This window comes from Leopardus geoffroyi, chromosome A2, assembly GCF_018350155.1.
Source record: "Leopardus geoffroyi isolate Oge1 chromosome A2, O.geoffroyi_Oge1_pat1.0, whole genome shotgun sequence".
NCBI lineage: Eukaryota > Metazoa > Chordata > Mammalia > Carnivora > Felidae > Leopardus > Leopardus geoffroyi.
In genome coordinates this window covers 104,551,776-104,566,296 of record NC_059331.1, presented here as the reverse complement: position 1 = coordinate 104,566,296, position 14,521 = coordinate 104,551,776, and the positions used below count along the sequence as shown (strand labels likewise).

At 31.2% G+C, this 14,521-nt stretch overlaps 1 protein-coding gene across 9 annotated transcripts in view; it reads right to left on the bottom strand.

Annotated features, from left to right (window-relative positions):
• Nucleotides 1–14,521, bottom strand: part of PHF14 (PHD finger protein 14) — a 209,819-nt gene that overhangs the window by 105,528 nt on the left and 89,770 nt on the right. For 8 of the 9 annotated variants that reach the window (XM_045494924.1, XM_045494920.1, XM_045494926.1 and 5 more), the window contains 2 exons: nucleotides 7,442–7,492; nucleotides 7,189–7,310 (listed from right to left, as the gene is read on the bottom strand). In XM_045494924.1, the coding sequence (XP_045350880.1) occupies nucleotides 7,189–7,310; nucleotides 7,442–7,492 (173 nt within the window). Of the gene's footprint in view, nucleotides 1–798; nucleotides 4,159–7,188; nucleotides 7,311–7,441; nucleotides 7,493–14,521 lie in introns of those variants that run through there. The other variant, XM_045494927.1, reaches the window with a different exon arrangement.

The following is a 14,521-nucleotide window of genomic DNA, read 5'->3' as shown; positions in this document are numbered from 1 at the left end:
AAATGAGACACCACAACATGAAAACAGCTTTCACTCTAAGAGATTTTTTTTTTTTTTTTTTTTTTTTTTGGAGACTGAAGAAAACATAATTACATTCTACATACAGAGTAGCCTAGAGAGAAATGTTACTGACAGAATGTGTTTCCATGGAGGGCTTGTGAGGGAATGTAAACAAATAAGCAGTATGGACTTGGGGACTTGGAATATCATATAATTTTTGATTATCGGAACTAGTGTGCTAGACCTCAGATATGATATAGCCGGAATTCTCCTAAAATAAGAAAACAGAGATCCACAGAGATTAACTGACTTGCCTATCAACATCCCTATATATCAATATATATCAGAATAATACAAATTAAAACCACAGTGGGATTCCTTCACATACCCATTAGAAACAGCTGATATCAAATAAAAATTAACATATAATTCATATGAAATTCTACAAGAGGAAAAGAAAAAGTAAGATAAGTTTGAAAAATAGAAAAGTAGGTGCCTTTGGAAAGAATGACTGACTGGAAAACAGCACAATTTTTGGAAGTGATGAAAATGTTCCAGATCGTATTAGAAATGGGGGGTTATAGGAGTACTTGCTTTTGTTAAAAGTCATCAATTTATTCAGTTAACATTTATGCATTCCATTGTATGTAACAGACCATACACATACATACACACACACACACACACACACACACACGGACTTAGTAAATTCACATATCGTAGTTGTTTGGGTTAGCAATTATGTAACGCCTTCCTATATATTCTAAACTCAAGCAAACAGAGAACTAACGGACATGACACTTTTAAATAAATTTTAATATGGACACAATATTTCCATGAAACTGTTTAAGCTTGTTTAATCATTTCATTATTACTTCAGAATTCACAATTTTAGGGACATTAAATTGTTGTTTGTCTATGTAGTTGACATAGTCTAGATTTTAAAACACTGAAACAAAACATGTATGATTAAGTTTCTATTTAGGTAGAGCCACTTTTTTACTTTTAATTTTCTGTTGTCTACATTCAAATTCAAAAAATATCTACTTTTAAAAATATATCATAAAGGATAATATATTTTAAAACTTTAAATAATTGCAATATATATGCTCCTTTTTTTCCTACTTATCTTTGATAATAAAGGAAAGAAAAACATCTTTGTTAATCAATAATCAGACTGAATTCTTTATACATTATAGCATTATTCATGTATTAACTATTTGCATTCTTATAGAGTTTTATGTGTAGTATTAAGCTTATCCAATTAAGTAGCTTTTTAAAAGTTAACACAATTAAACCACCATGTTTTCAAGAATAATAAATTAAGCTTTCATTACTAAAGATGATCTCATAAAGTAATACCTTTGTAAAAGATATCAAAAGTTAAAATCAACTGTGTACTAAACAAAATGGAGATTTATTAGTATTTCTCAAAATAAAGACGTAATTATGTTAAACACTCCAGAAAGTGACAGAAATAGGTGTTCTAATTTTACTGAATTTTAATCTTGCTTCAGTATTAGATATTATTCACTAATCATATCAGAATTTCCTTCAAAAGCAACTGTTTCTATAATCGTTATTAAAATTATATATAAAAATAAAAGAACAGTTAAATATCTAAGAAAATAAAGGTTCAAAGAGTTCATAATTATGTTCCTTGTTTACATTTAACTCCTAAAGCTTCATCAGTTTGGATTTAGAATGCCAAACTTTTCTTCTCTTTTGATGTGAACCCTGTTAAAGGAGTTAGGCAGCATTATTTCTTCAAGCCAAGAGTACAGGAAGTCCATACGTCTTCTGAGAAATCTTTGTATGCTGCTCTTTGTCCTTTATATTAAATCTAACATAACAATTAGTCAGATTTAATATCCTGGCAATGATTCCATAATACAACTTCCTATGAAGTGTGTCAGCCACTAACCATCATGGTTGGTGAGGGTGGGGGTTGGTGTTCAGTAACTGGAGCGAGAACATAAAGGTTTATGAGGGTAAGTGAAACAGAGACTATGCCTTCAAGATGGTTATACTTTCAAGAGTGAAAAGCCAAGTTAAATATATACCAGAGAGAGTAACAGCCAAACTTGAAGAAAGCGGTATAACACAAAGGCTGTCAGGGTGACACGAGAGGATACATTTTACCACATATAACTGAAAGAAATATTAAAATCCAAGTTTTAGAAATAGTCCTTTAGAATACAGTAATTCAATGGTACTAACCACTGACTCTGGAATACAAGACAAAACAAGTAAAACAAAAACCTAAAACTTATCCTTGTAATTGCTGATAGAGGCAAAGAATAAAAACAGAAGTTTGTACAGAAATGTCTTTGTACAGGAATGTCTGTTTTTAATACATTTGAAATTTTTTAGAAGACACAAATCATTTTAAAACTTGTAGTTGTTTCTAAGTTTTAATTCGTAAGTATCCAAATAATATATATTTACACCATCACTTACAATCATGAAACTCCTACATGAGTATGCAAATTTTATCATTAAGAATGATTATTATGTGATAAATTGCACAAGAAATAATAAACTAACAAGTATGTAATCAAAATAAAATAATACATGCTATTTGTTTTAAGAAATCTATCAGCTGTAATCTCAACTGTTCTTAAAAAATAACACCAGGTTTCATTTTTTTTAAGTAATTTAAAACAATCCATTTTCAGCAAACCGATGTCCTATGAATATAGTAACTGAAGTTGTAACTAATCTTAGCTTTACTCTCCAGTCTAATAAAATCTCTACGAGAAAACACCTTCTCAACTATGACACAGGCAATCTAATAAGCCTCCATCTATGTTAGAACAAAACAGGTAATTTAAAAACATCTGAGTAATCAAAGACTAATATTTGAAATACAAATCTGATAAATATAAATTCTTGCTGGTGTTCCAACAGCTTATGATACAATTAAATTTAGTTTTGGGGGGAACACTCAGAATCCAGATGTTTAAAATGGGAACTAAATAAAAGTGCTAATAATATTGTTAAGAGACCAAACAGACATCCTCATCTCATAACTAAAATGGTTAAATATCTATGTAATTTGCCATATACTCAAGGAGAATATAGTAATAAGCTTTTAATAGTGTGGACATAGCTATAAAAGTGAAATAGCTTCATAGATCATTTCCTACACTCAATGTGTCTGAGTAATAGCAACAATACAAGATAAAATTAAAGATGCTATTCAAGGCGACAATGGATTCTAGGGTTCTTAGTTTTAGAAACCTTTTTCCTCTCTCCTATCTCCCATTAAGTAATAAAATGTGTCACACTGAGTTTGCACAGTTAAAGTAAAATTTGAGGTCTAAAAGTTTGGTCTTATTCTTAATTTGATAGTTTAATGAAGACTTAGAAGAAAGGCCCACCTATATCTAAAAATCTATCTTTTGCAAGTTAAATATGATCAAGAAGAGGGATCATTTCATTTCTATTATTACACTGATACATCAACTAACTAATCTCAAGTCTGTAGTTCCTATTTCCTTCCCTAATACACAGAAACAAATAATCCCCTATTCTTTAATGACATAAAAGCAATTCTCCTTTATTAAGGCTTTTAAATATTTTCACCAAATACTTCTATTTAATGACGAATTTGTTCTAGGAATAAATTGTAACAGTATACATTTTTTTAATTAATTCAGCAAAGAATAATCAGTCATTAGTTATTATGAAGTAGTCATTCATTTACCAAGCATTTACTGAGTCTTAAATGTGCCAGAAATGTGGAAACAAAAACAAATACTAGATCACTGCGTGGGCCATAACTACCTAGAACAAAGAACATCCATTACAAAGAGATAAATGCCTAAAAAGACTTCACATTTTCAAAACAGAATTTCATTTTGGTCTTTAGCCCTCAGTAGCATAAAAAAAAAATACATTTTAATTGGAAACTTCCCACATAATTTTTAATTAAATGTTAAAAGCAAATGGCAAAAAGGAAGCAGTATTTTTAAAAAATTTGTAAGATACTATAAACCATCCTTCTCTTTAAGACTTTGATCATTTTCAGATTCTTCATGTCTAGTGCAAATAGTTCAGTCTAATTATTTTAGAGAACATGTTTCAACAAATTCAAGTTTTCTGTCCCCCATATTCTAGAAATAATTAGATACAAAAACAGGACGTGCACATTTTCTGAAAAGCAAAAAATAAGCATGTATTATTACCACAACATATTTACCAACTGGAACCCTTATTTCAGAGCCCACATATATGTATCCTTTGTATTACTAAATAATACCACTACCCTACTATTTTACATGGAAAAAATATGATCACTCAGTAGTTATTTATATAAGTCCCTAATGGAAAAGAGTATAATTTTGATCATGTGCAATAGAGGGAAAAAACTGAGACACAGAAATGGTAAATTACTTGTCAAAGACCTGAGAAAAACTTAGAGGCAAACTGAAAATAACAGTTGGAAACTAATATTACAGTTAACTGATTAACTGAACTCAATTTCCAATGATATTAAAAAATTCCACATGTAAATTCACATATACACATATACAATAACTGAAAAAGCAAGAAAATAATTAGGAAAATTTTTTATATAGCCTGAATTACATAGAGAAGTGTGGTTTCAAAATCAAAGCTGCTAAACAGCAGGTTCTAGTGAGTCATATACATTAGTTCAAAGGAACTTGAGAAAATATATTCAGCAAAAGACTATTAATTAAATTACCACCCAAGAAGTTTAATTTTATAAGAGAACCTAACAGACATAATAAGTTTAATGTATCTCTGACTAAGCACTGAAATATATCTTTGGGAAAAATAAAGTTTCATTTAAAATGTCTTAAAATTAAAGTTAAAAAATAGCATGTGTACACAATATTTAAGATGCAACTTAATCATAAAAGTGTGAACCTTTGTGGGAATGATTTGCAAACAATAATGGTGCCAATTACAAAATAAAAGAAATGTTAAGGGAAATGGCAGATAAAAGCTTATACGATTATCTTTTTAAAAAACACATGAAATTCTACATAAAATAAAATTCTTCTTTAACTCAAGAGCAACAGTGCTTAAATTGAATATGTATTTCTTTTTTACAGAAGATTCACATTATAACCATAAAACATTTTATGGCACTGCTTTATATCCAGCTTATTTTGTCCTCAAAAACATTACTATATAATATTTATAAAACATTTAATTCCCTCTTCATTACCTCTTTAAAACCTTTGCAGAAAATCTGTGATGTTATCTTCTTAACAAGGCAAAATCAAGGAAGAAGACTTTGTATATTCATTATTTCTAGAGTAACAAAAATATCTTTACCTTCCAGGAGACTTTCCACCAAATCCCAGACTCTGGCAAGTTATAATAATGCAATTAGGAAAGGAAATTTTATAGGAGAAACTAATTAAATAAGTGATAGGAAAGCCTAATACTATTTTAAAAATTTCAGCTACAAATGAAGGAATATGGTGCCTACTTTTTTTTATGACAACTATGATATGATGTGTTGGACTTGCTCTTGCTATAAAGTGGTTTTTAAACTAAAAATTGAACATATAGCCTAGGTTCTTTCAAACACATGACCAAGCAAATAAAATAAATAGAAACCTGTAAAAATGTATAGGTCCTACAGCAAAAATGTCATGAATCAACTATCTTGAAAAAAATAAATAAGAGGGTTGATATTGACATAGGTTCAAATAATTAAAAACAGAATAACCAGCTCTCTATGTTTTAAACTATTGTTTCAAATTGATTATATCCCACAATACAACCCTCAACCCCAAGAGGATTTCCTCTAGACTGAATTTTTATTCATTATATAAGACTGTTTTATGGGATTTTTTTTCCTTTTATTTATTTTTACAGTTTTATGCACTCCATCATGTTATGCTTATGCTTAGGATTTCTTTATTCACATAAATCAGAAAATTATAATGTGGTCAGAATTATTCATGTGTATCTTCTGATACAGGAACTACTCTACCCTAAATTTAAATGAGTTTCATCTTCAGGAGAGTGCTCATGACATCTTATATGTACTACTTCAAAAATTACTGACCAAATATGATAGACCTTCTTAACTTTGTTGAAGCACTTTGCATTTCTTCACTGGAATTTTTATTTTCTCCTTATCTTCTTTAATGATAGAATAAAAAAAAAAAAACTCATAAAATTTAAAACTGCATGTTTTTGAGGGATGAAAACAAACAGAAATTTGATTTTTAATGACAAATGACATCATTTTGGAAGCAAATATTTAAAATCATTGAATAGGAGTAATATATGTTTCAACACCTTTTTCTTTTTGAAACACTTAATTTCTATGCCCTCAGTTAATTTCATAGGGTTTTATCAAAAAACAATTTTTAAAAGAAATCAGAAAGGGTTCCCTTAACATACCAAAAGACTTTGTTACTGTACTTTGAAAGAATGATACCTCTTTTAAATGAGGTTTCCTTTCGTGCCACCTACTCCTCCATCTCACCTAGGGTTTTAAATAAATTTCTTCATCTCAACAAAAGAAACAAAAGGTTAAAATTAACAGTCTCTGCACCCTCAGGAATAGCCACTGTGCAACATCAGCTGAGATTCCTGATTAGCATTATGTCTGATACAAAAAAAAAGTACCAAATCAAAACAAAGAAACAAAGAAGAAAACAAAACAAAAAACAAAATCTACCTAGGCCATCTTTTCACTTTTCTTTATTTCATAAGAGAGAAGCATTTAACACATTCATTTTGATAAATGGTAAGGAAGTGCTAATGAAGCTCTTGTCAATAAACAAGTGTTGGTCTTAACATTATTACTAATAAATTTCAACTTTTATAATATGTAACAATTTAGTAATTTTGCTATTTTAGGAGATAAAGTAATAATCTTAGTATTAAGTGTTGAAATCAAATTGTTTTTGTGGCCTCTATATACAGAGCACTGTGTCAAGTGCTCTTGTCAAGAGAAAATTGTTTCTTGTGTTCAAAATCCAGATTTTGAACTCTTAATTACATCTCAATCCAGAAAATAACCATGTGTGGCAGGTTAGTAAGAGAATGAAATGTTTCTGAACTACAGTTTCCACTAAATAAGATTTTAAGAAAGCCCTATACTGTGATTTTTCCCCCATTATATCTGTGATGAGAAAATGATGAAGATGGAACCTTAATGCCCTGAAGACAAAGTCTCAGCATCCCATTTACCTGACAAGATTTTCATTGTCTCCAGTTCCCTTGCAAGTTGCACATTCAGTTCGCAAATCTTCAGCCTTAGGCTTCTTTTGTAACACAGACTGCCTTTGCCTTCTCTCTCTAGGAATTCTTTCCTGCCATACAAGAGAAAACAAAACAAAACAAAACATAAAACAAAATCTGGATATGAGGAAAAAAGAAATAATTTAAGCAAGAAAGTTTTTCAAAGTTTAGACTGTGTAAAAAATGCTTAACTTATTCCAACCTCATGTTTTTCTTCCTCAGGAATGAAGCTTCGCTTTCGTCCTCTGGTTCTCTAAGAAAAAAAAGATGCCACAGAAATATCTAATGTTTAATTAATAATAATAAAAAAATACTCTCTGTTAAATGTTACTGCTTAAGTTAAGGACTTGGAAAATTAGTATTTCTAATTAATACTGTATTCCTCTAGCAATATTTTGTTAACAATTTATCTATGAGAGATAAAAACATAACAAATTAAATGTACTTTACAAGTTCTTTACTTTTAAATTACACAACTTTCTGATAGGAAAAATAAGTTCTCCAATATCAGAATGATTTTTTTCAACACTTTATACATGTCACACAATTATGATTTATCTAGAGCATTTCAATTTTCGTAACTTATATGCTTCTATAGCTGAAATGCTACACCTGGACTCCTCCTACTTCTAGTATTCTCATGTGTGTACATACATGTTTGTATAATATAAAGAATTTCTAGCTGTCATAAAAAGAGTGGGAGTAAAAGATCTCAGATGTCCCCAAATCCTAGGTGAAATAAAACATGGTATAAATTACTTACTTTAAATGAATTTAGTTGAAAGTTTACATCAATTATTTCACAACATATTTACTATTACAAAGATGACCTCTACATGTTCAAAAATAATATATGGGGTGCCTGGGTGGCTCAGTCGGTTAAGTGTCTGACTTTGGCTCAGGTCATGATCTCACAGGTCATGAGTTCAAGCCCATTATCGGGCTCTGTGCCGCCAGCTCAGCGCCTCGAGCCTGCTTCAGATTCTGTCTGTCTCTCTGCTCCTTCCCTGCTCACACTCTCTCTCAAAAATAAACATTAACAATTTTTTTAATAAAAAAAGTAATACAAATACAATGGTATTTGCGGCCAATATGTTAAAAATCTTTATCCACATAGGACAGCCTCCTGTAGATGTGTAATCCCCATGTTCAGACCACAGTTCTTTAGAGAGACTAAAAGAGAATGGAGGCACCATTCCCACAAATTATTTTGCCTGACTGTTGAGATCAAGGAACATTCCCAAATTAGAACAGGTACCAATAATTCTAAACAGAAATGATGTCCAATACATTGATGTCTTCCTAAATTACTCTTATTTCAATTCTTCATAATACTGAGTCCACTGTCATTTAATAACATTGCCAATTGCATACTGTTTAATCTACCCCTAGATAACCAAGTGTTGACTAAATTAGTCATTCAAAGGAAGTAAATTTATAAACTATATGTACTGCTAATCAGGATGTTCTAATTACATTATGGAATAAGTTAGAAAAAGACTATATCCAGGAAAAGGCTTTAAATGCAGGCCCTACACATTAAGGAGGGTACTTGCTGCCATGAACACTGGGTGTTGTATGTAAGTGATGAATCATTAAATTCTATTCTGAATTCTATTCTGAAACTAGTATTAGGCTATATGTTAACCAACTTGGATTTAAATAAAATTAAAAAAAAAGAAAAAGGAAAACACACACAAAAATAAAGATATTTTCTCCACACATATACACAAAAAAAGAAAAAATCTTTGATGTTACTGACTGAATTTACTGCCAGAGTCAATGAATTATTCACCTTTGTAACTCTGGTACAGAGGAAGCAAAGTATCTGGTACTAAGTAAGCATTAAATAAACAGTGGTTGAATAATGCATGGATAAAAAAATTTAAGAGAGATAAAATAATTAAGAGTAGGACCTACATATATTCATTCTTACTTCCAAAAAACAGTACTGAGCCTTGCTCCTCAAAATATCAGTCGTGGCCCATAAATGCTGGCATCCCCTGGGAGCTTGCCAGAAATGTAAAAGCTCATGCTCACTTGTGGCCCATAAATGCTGGCATCCCCTGGGAGCTTGCCAGAAATGTAGAAGCTCATGCTCACTTCGACATATTGAATTAGAGTCTGCCCTTTAACAAGATCCGCAAGCAAATTATACACACATTAAAGTTTGAGAACATCAGTATGAAGAGTCCTTAATACTGACACTTATCCAGGTTTCACCTATAACCTTGAAGCTAGCTCTTTACATATTCATCTTTCCTTTCTGTGACATTCCTGTTCTTTATGCTTTAATTTCTGTCCTCTGACACAATTCATCACAAAACTGGTAAAAGCCTTGTCCTATTCATCTTTCTTGACTTAATTAAAAATAATACAACATGTACTACATTAAAGCTCAATAAATTTGTTTTAATCAAATAAGTGGGTAGATTGAAACTCATAATTATACTAGATAATACAAATGATAAAACAACTGACAAAAAGGATAAATTACTGTTCCCTTCTCTACTGATCTATTTTTAATTTGCATAATTTATGCAATAAGGTCATTTCAATAAGGTGATACAAATAACCAATATCAAAGGGGAAATATTGAAATTACTCATTTGAGTCCCATAACATCTAAGAATCCCCAAAAGGCCTTCACACATTCCCCTATTTTTCTTCATTCAACCCATCTTTAGGTAATGAAGTAGCAATTCAGTTTGTTTCTTTATCTAGTAGTAAACTGCTACCAGTAATTGGGGTTCTTTTTTGCATAGAAGTCAAACTACTACCAGGTTTTTAAATTATCTAACCATTGAATTAATTTTTGAAATATATATGTGAATGTCCTAAGTTCATGTTTGCAATTCTTTTGAAGATATACAATAATTTAACATTTCTGATTAATACTTTAAATCCTTAAACCTCTCATATGATTGCATCAATTGCAAGTTTTTCATACCCACACTAATTAATATCATAAGGCATAAAGCCAAGAGGTGATACCATCACACAATGGCATAGTTGTATTTCTCAATAAATTTCTTATTTAACCATGTATATGTCTTATGAAAGTGCTATTTTTTTCAAGTTTATTTAATTGTTTTGAGAGAGAGAGAGAGAGAGCATCAGAGAGAGGGAGAGACAGAATCGCAAGCAGGCTCTGCACTTCCAGCGCAGCGCCCGATGCAGGGCTGGATCCCACAAACCATGAGATCACTACCTAAGCAGGAATCAAGAGTCAGATTCCACCCAGGCTATTTTTTTAAAGTGATATTTTTTAAAATGTTTATTTACTTATTTCTGATGGGGGGGGGCGGAGAAAGAAAGAGAGAGGGAGTGCGCACATGCACACGTGTGCATAAGTGGGGGGTGGGCATAGAGAGAGAGAGGGAAACACAGAATCCAAAGCAGGATCCATGTTCCAAGCTGTTAGCACAGAGCCAGACGAGGGGCTAGAACTCAGGAACAATGAGATCATGACATGAGTTGAAGTCAAATGCTTGATGGACTGAGACACCCAGGCACTGCAAAGTGCTATTTTTAAAATGAATATGTTTATAATTACCCAAAAGAGTCATTTTAAATTAAGTATACTTATTACCAAATGGTAATCTTTGATGTATTTCTGTGGTAATTTTAAATAACAAAACACAAGTAACATAAACAATTTCCAGCCAGAGAAAAAAAGAGGTGCTATAAACAAGATGAAATTATAGCATCTTAGAGCTCTGAAAAAGCAGTCCAAAGAAGTGACTTGATGATTACACAGCTGATAACTGACAGAGGCAAACTTCAAACTCAGGTCGCTCAACTCTTAATTCAGTAATTTTTCTTGCATGGCAATCCAAGGTTAATAGTATAATCCCAAGTAGAAATGAGTAAAATTATTACAAGAAAGCAAATCTCTTATTTCCACTTGAATACTTAAATAAATTATAACAGTGTGATGCCTAAAGGAAAAATTCTTGTAGTTTGAAACAAGTAGAAACTTGCTTCCAATGAAGAGGAGACTTCAATACCTTAAAATGACACTATAATCTACCCAACTTGGCATTCTATACAGTACAATGACTAATAGAATCCAGTACCAAAGTAAAATACAGCAATCTTCTTTTTTTGGCATTTATCACACCAGTAATATTAAAAAAAAAAATTAATCCAAACACAGTTTTTTGCAATACCAAGTCCTCCAACTAGGGAAATACTGGAAATTGTTTTTTGCCCCCTAGGTTTTTTTTTAAATATTTATTTATTTTGAGGGAGATAACGCATGCATGTACACATGGGATAGGAGCAGATAGAGAGGGAAAGAGTTTTCTTTTCCTAGTTTTAATGAAGTGGCAGCCACTGTAATAATGACAATTCGTAACTGCCTACAATCTCAACAGATAAGATATCTTAAACATGGTGTCCCTGAAGAATCAGAAAATGTAAGGGTAAGAGTTAAAAAGGGAGAAATGATGCAAAAAGGAATAACAAAAACAAGTTTAACTCATGCAACAAATTTCAATTATCCAAAAGCTTGCTCTATCTTAGATATATAGAAATATTCATAACTGGGTGGTCATTTCATGATATATATACATTGAGGCTGATGTTATTTTAGAAGCACAATAATAATAATAATAATGCAGGGTGAAAACAGCATGTGGAAGAAGGAAGAATTTTATTTAAAAAGTATATGCTTTAGAACTTAACACAGATACATTATCTAGAATTCCCAATTCTTTCTTTGAACCTCACTCCAAATCTTGACCTATTTCTGGTTTTTTTCTGTGTTGTTATTTTGTAAGAATTTTATTATTGCCTAGGGAACAATGACAACCTGAGTTGCATAGATCACATCTATGCTCTTTATCTGCCTCTGGTACATTTTTTCTTTCTTTTTTTTTTTTTTTTTAATGTTTATTAATTTTGAGGGAGAGAGAGAGAGAGAGAGAGAGAGAGAGAGAGCAAGCATAAGCAGGGGAGGAGCAGAGGGAGAGGGAGACACAGAATCTGAAACAGGCTCCAGGCTCTGAGCTGTCAGCACAGAGCCTTACGCAGGGCTCAAACTCACAAACCGTGAGATCATGACCTGAGCTGAAGCTGGACGCTCAACTGACTGAGCCACCCAGGCGCCCCAGTACATTGAAAACAGAAGGTGATAAACTATCCACAAAGAAAGTGTGCCATGGTATTACAAACAATGTATCTAAGTTAAAAAGGAATAAAGTATTTTTACCTACCAAGCATCATTTTAATAGTTTATTCATCCGAAAGATTTAATTAAATGTTTCAGTAATTTCACTAACATTTGGACTAGAAAACATGCAACAAATTTTAATTAATTTTTTAGCACTGGGGTTATTTTAATTTACAATGAAGCTAGATTCATGATGATTTTCACAAGGTTAGAATGATTCATTTGACAAATGAACTAAATTTCAAACTAACAGACAGTACCTCAACATCTTTGAAATCACTAAGATGGGTTTCACATATTCATTTGTGTGTTTTCTCTAAATTTAACATGTATCTTTTTTTCACAATTCATAAACTAGCTATATGTGGTTAGAAGAAACATAAGGAATGCCTCCCTGTGTAATTTCTACATAAAAAGAGAAAATGGTTATTCGTGAACAAAATTCTAAATTCAATGTTAATTAGGACAATCAGGTCAAACCTTGAAAACCTGTTAAGCTAAAATTTGGATTTATGCTGAGGAATCAATGCCAGCAACTGTGTGGCAGTTGTACAAAATCGTTCAATGTAATTTTTTTATTTTTTCAAAATAAATTTATGTAACATAAAATTCCTTAAAAAATAAGTATATGTTTTCCAGTCATAAAACAATATATTGGAAACAATTACTTAGTAAAGCTCATATGATATTCAAAATAAAATAAAAACTATATACGTATCAACAAGTACCATCTGTTTCTACTGGCTACTGGCACATAACAGATGGAATGGTGATCACCAAAAGTGAGTTTTCCCCCTTCTTGTCAGTTGGCTATGGAGTTTATTTTTATCTAATTTAATTTTAACGGGATTAGGAAAATATGTAGAATGAAACTATGACTGATTTTTCTTAACACTATAAATTAAAATAACCACACGCCTAATTAAAAGTAGAAAAAAATTATACATTGTACAAATTAACAAATAAGGATCTATAAAATCCTTCTCATGAATGGTGGCATATTCAAAATAAGTAAACTCCTGAAGCTCTGACTATTCTTTGTTGTTATTCTACATTCCAGGAAGTAAATAAAAATTACAGATTTCAAACAGGCAAAAAAAAAAAAGCACAGCATGAGTCTTTGGGCTCTGAATAGATTATCTGAGCTAAGGATAACCATAGTAGATCCCTTCCAAGTAAGCCAAAGTGAGTTACATACAGTCCAGTTCACCACAAAAATTTCTGCCAGGGTTTTTTCTAAGGATCTTTAACAAACAGAGGCTATACAATCTGTTTAGTACTTCAGAGGTCACTTTAAGTCTAATAAGAGACTCAATCTCTGATATCTAAAGCCTCAATACATAACCCTTTATTTCCAGAACTGTAATAATTTAATTTAAAAAGTATAAAGATGACAAGTAAGTTAAGACACAATGCACAGTAATCTTTAGTCATTTCAATAGGGCTGAGTCCACATGTTTCTGTTTCCACTTAAATTAGCATCAAGAATTACACATACACACACACACACACACACACATATAAACACACAAAAAAACATATTCTGGTTTTTCAAATTCTTAGGATATAGGTTTTAACGTTGTTAAATAGGCTACTATTTTGCATGTGTAAAATTAGTTTAAAAACAAATGTAATGAAAGAACACTCTAGGATATTTGATTATCTTTCGAATGAAGAATGCCACTTGAAACAGGCTATTGACTTCAGACTTTAAGTTAGATGGAAAATAGTTTAACCAGGTGCTTAAGTTTTTTTTTTTTTTTTCAAAATAATGATCTATAACAAAAGGTGCCCCCTGAAAAACAATATGCTTTTAGTCAAAGTTGCTAAAAAGTACTTGGACTTTTTAATGCATTTATTTTCCAAAAAAGGAGATCTATAAAACAAAATAAAATGTATGAGATAGGAAAAAAGATGAGACAACTTCAAAGAGAGTAGAAAATGATGCATGTGTGTAAAAGACTATGAGAAGATAGGTCCCAATAAGTGCTTTGGCACTTGTATAAAAAGATGAAAAGTCACTAGATAATATAAAGTATAGAGAAAATGAAAAGAAAATCTGAACGCTTTCAAGTTACATTAAAGTTATAAGAAAATACGCCAAAA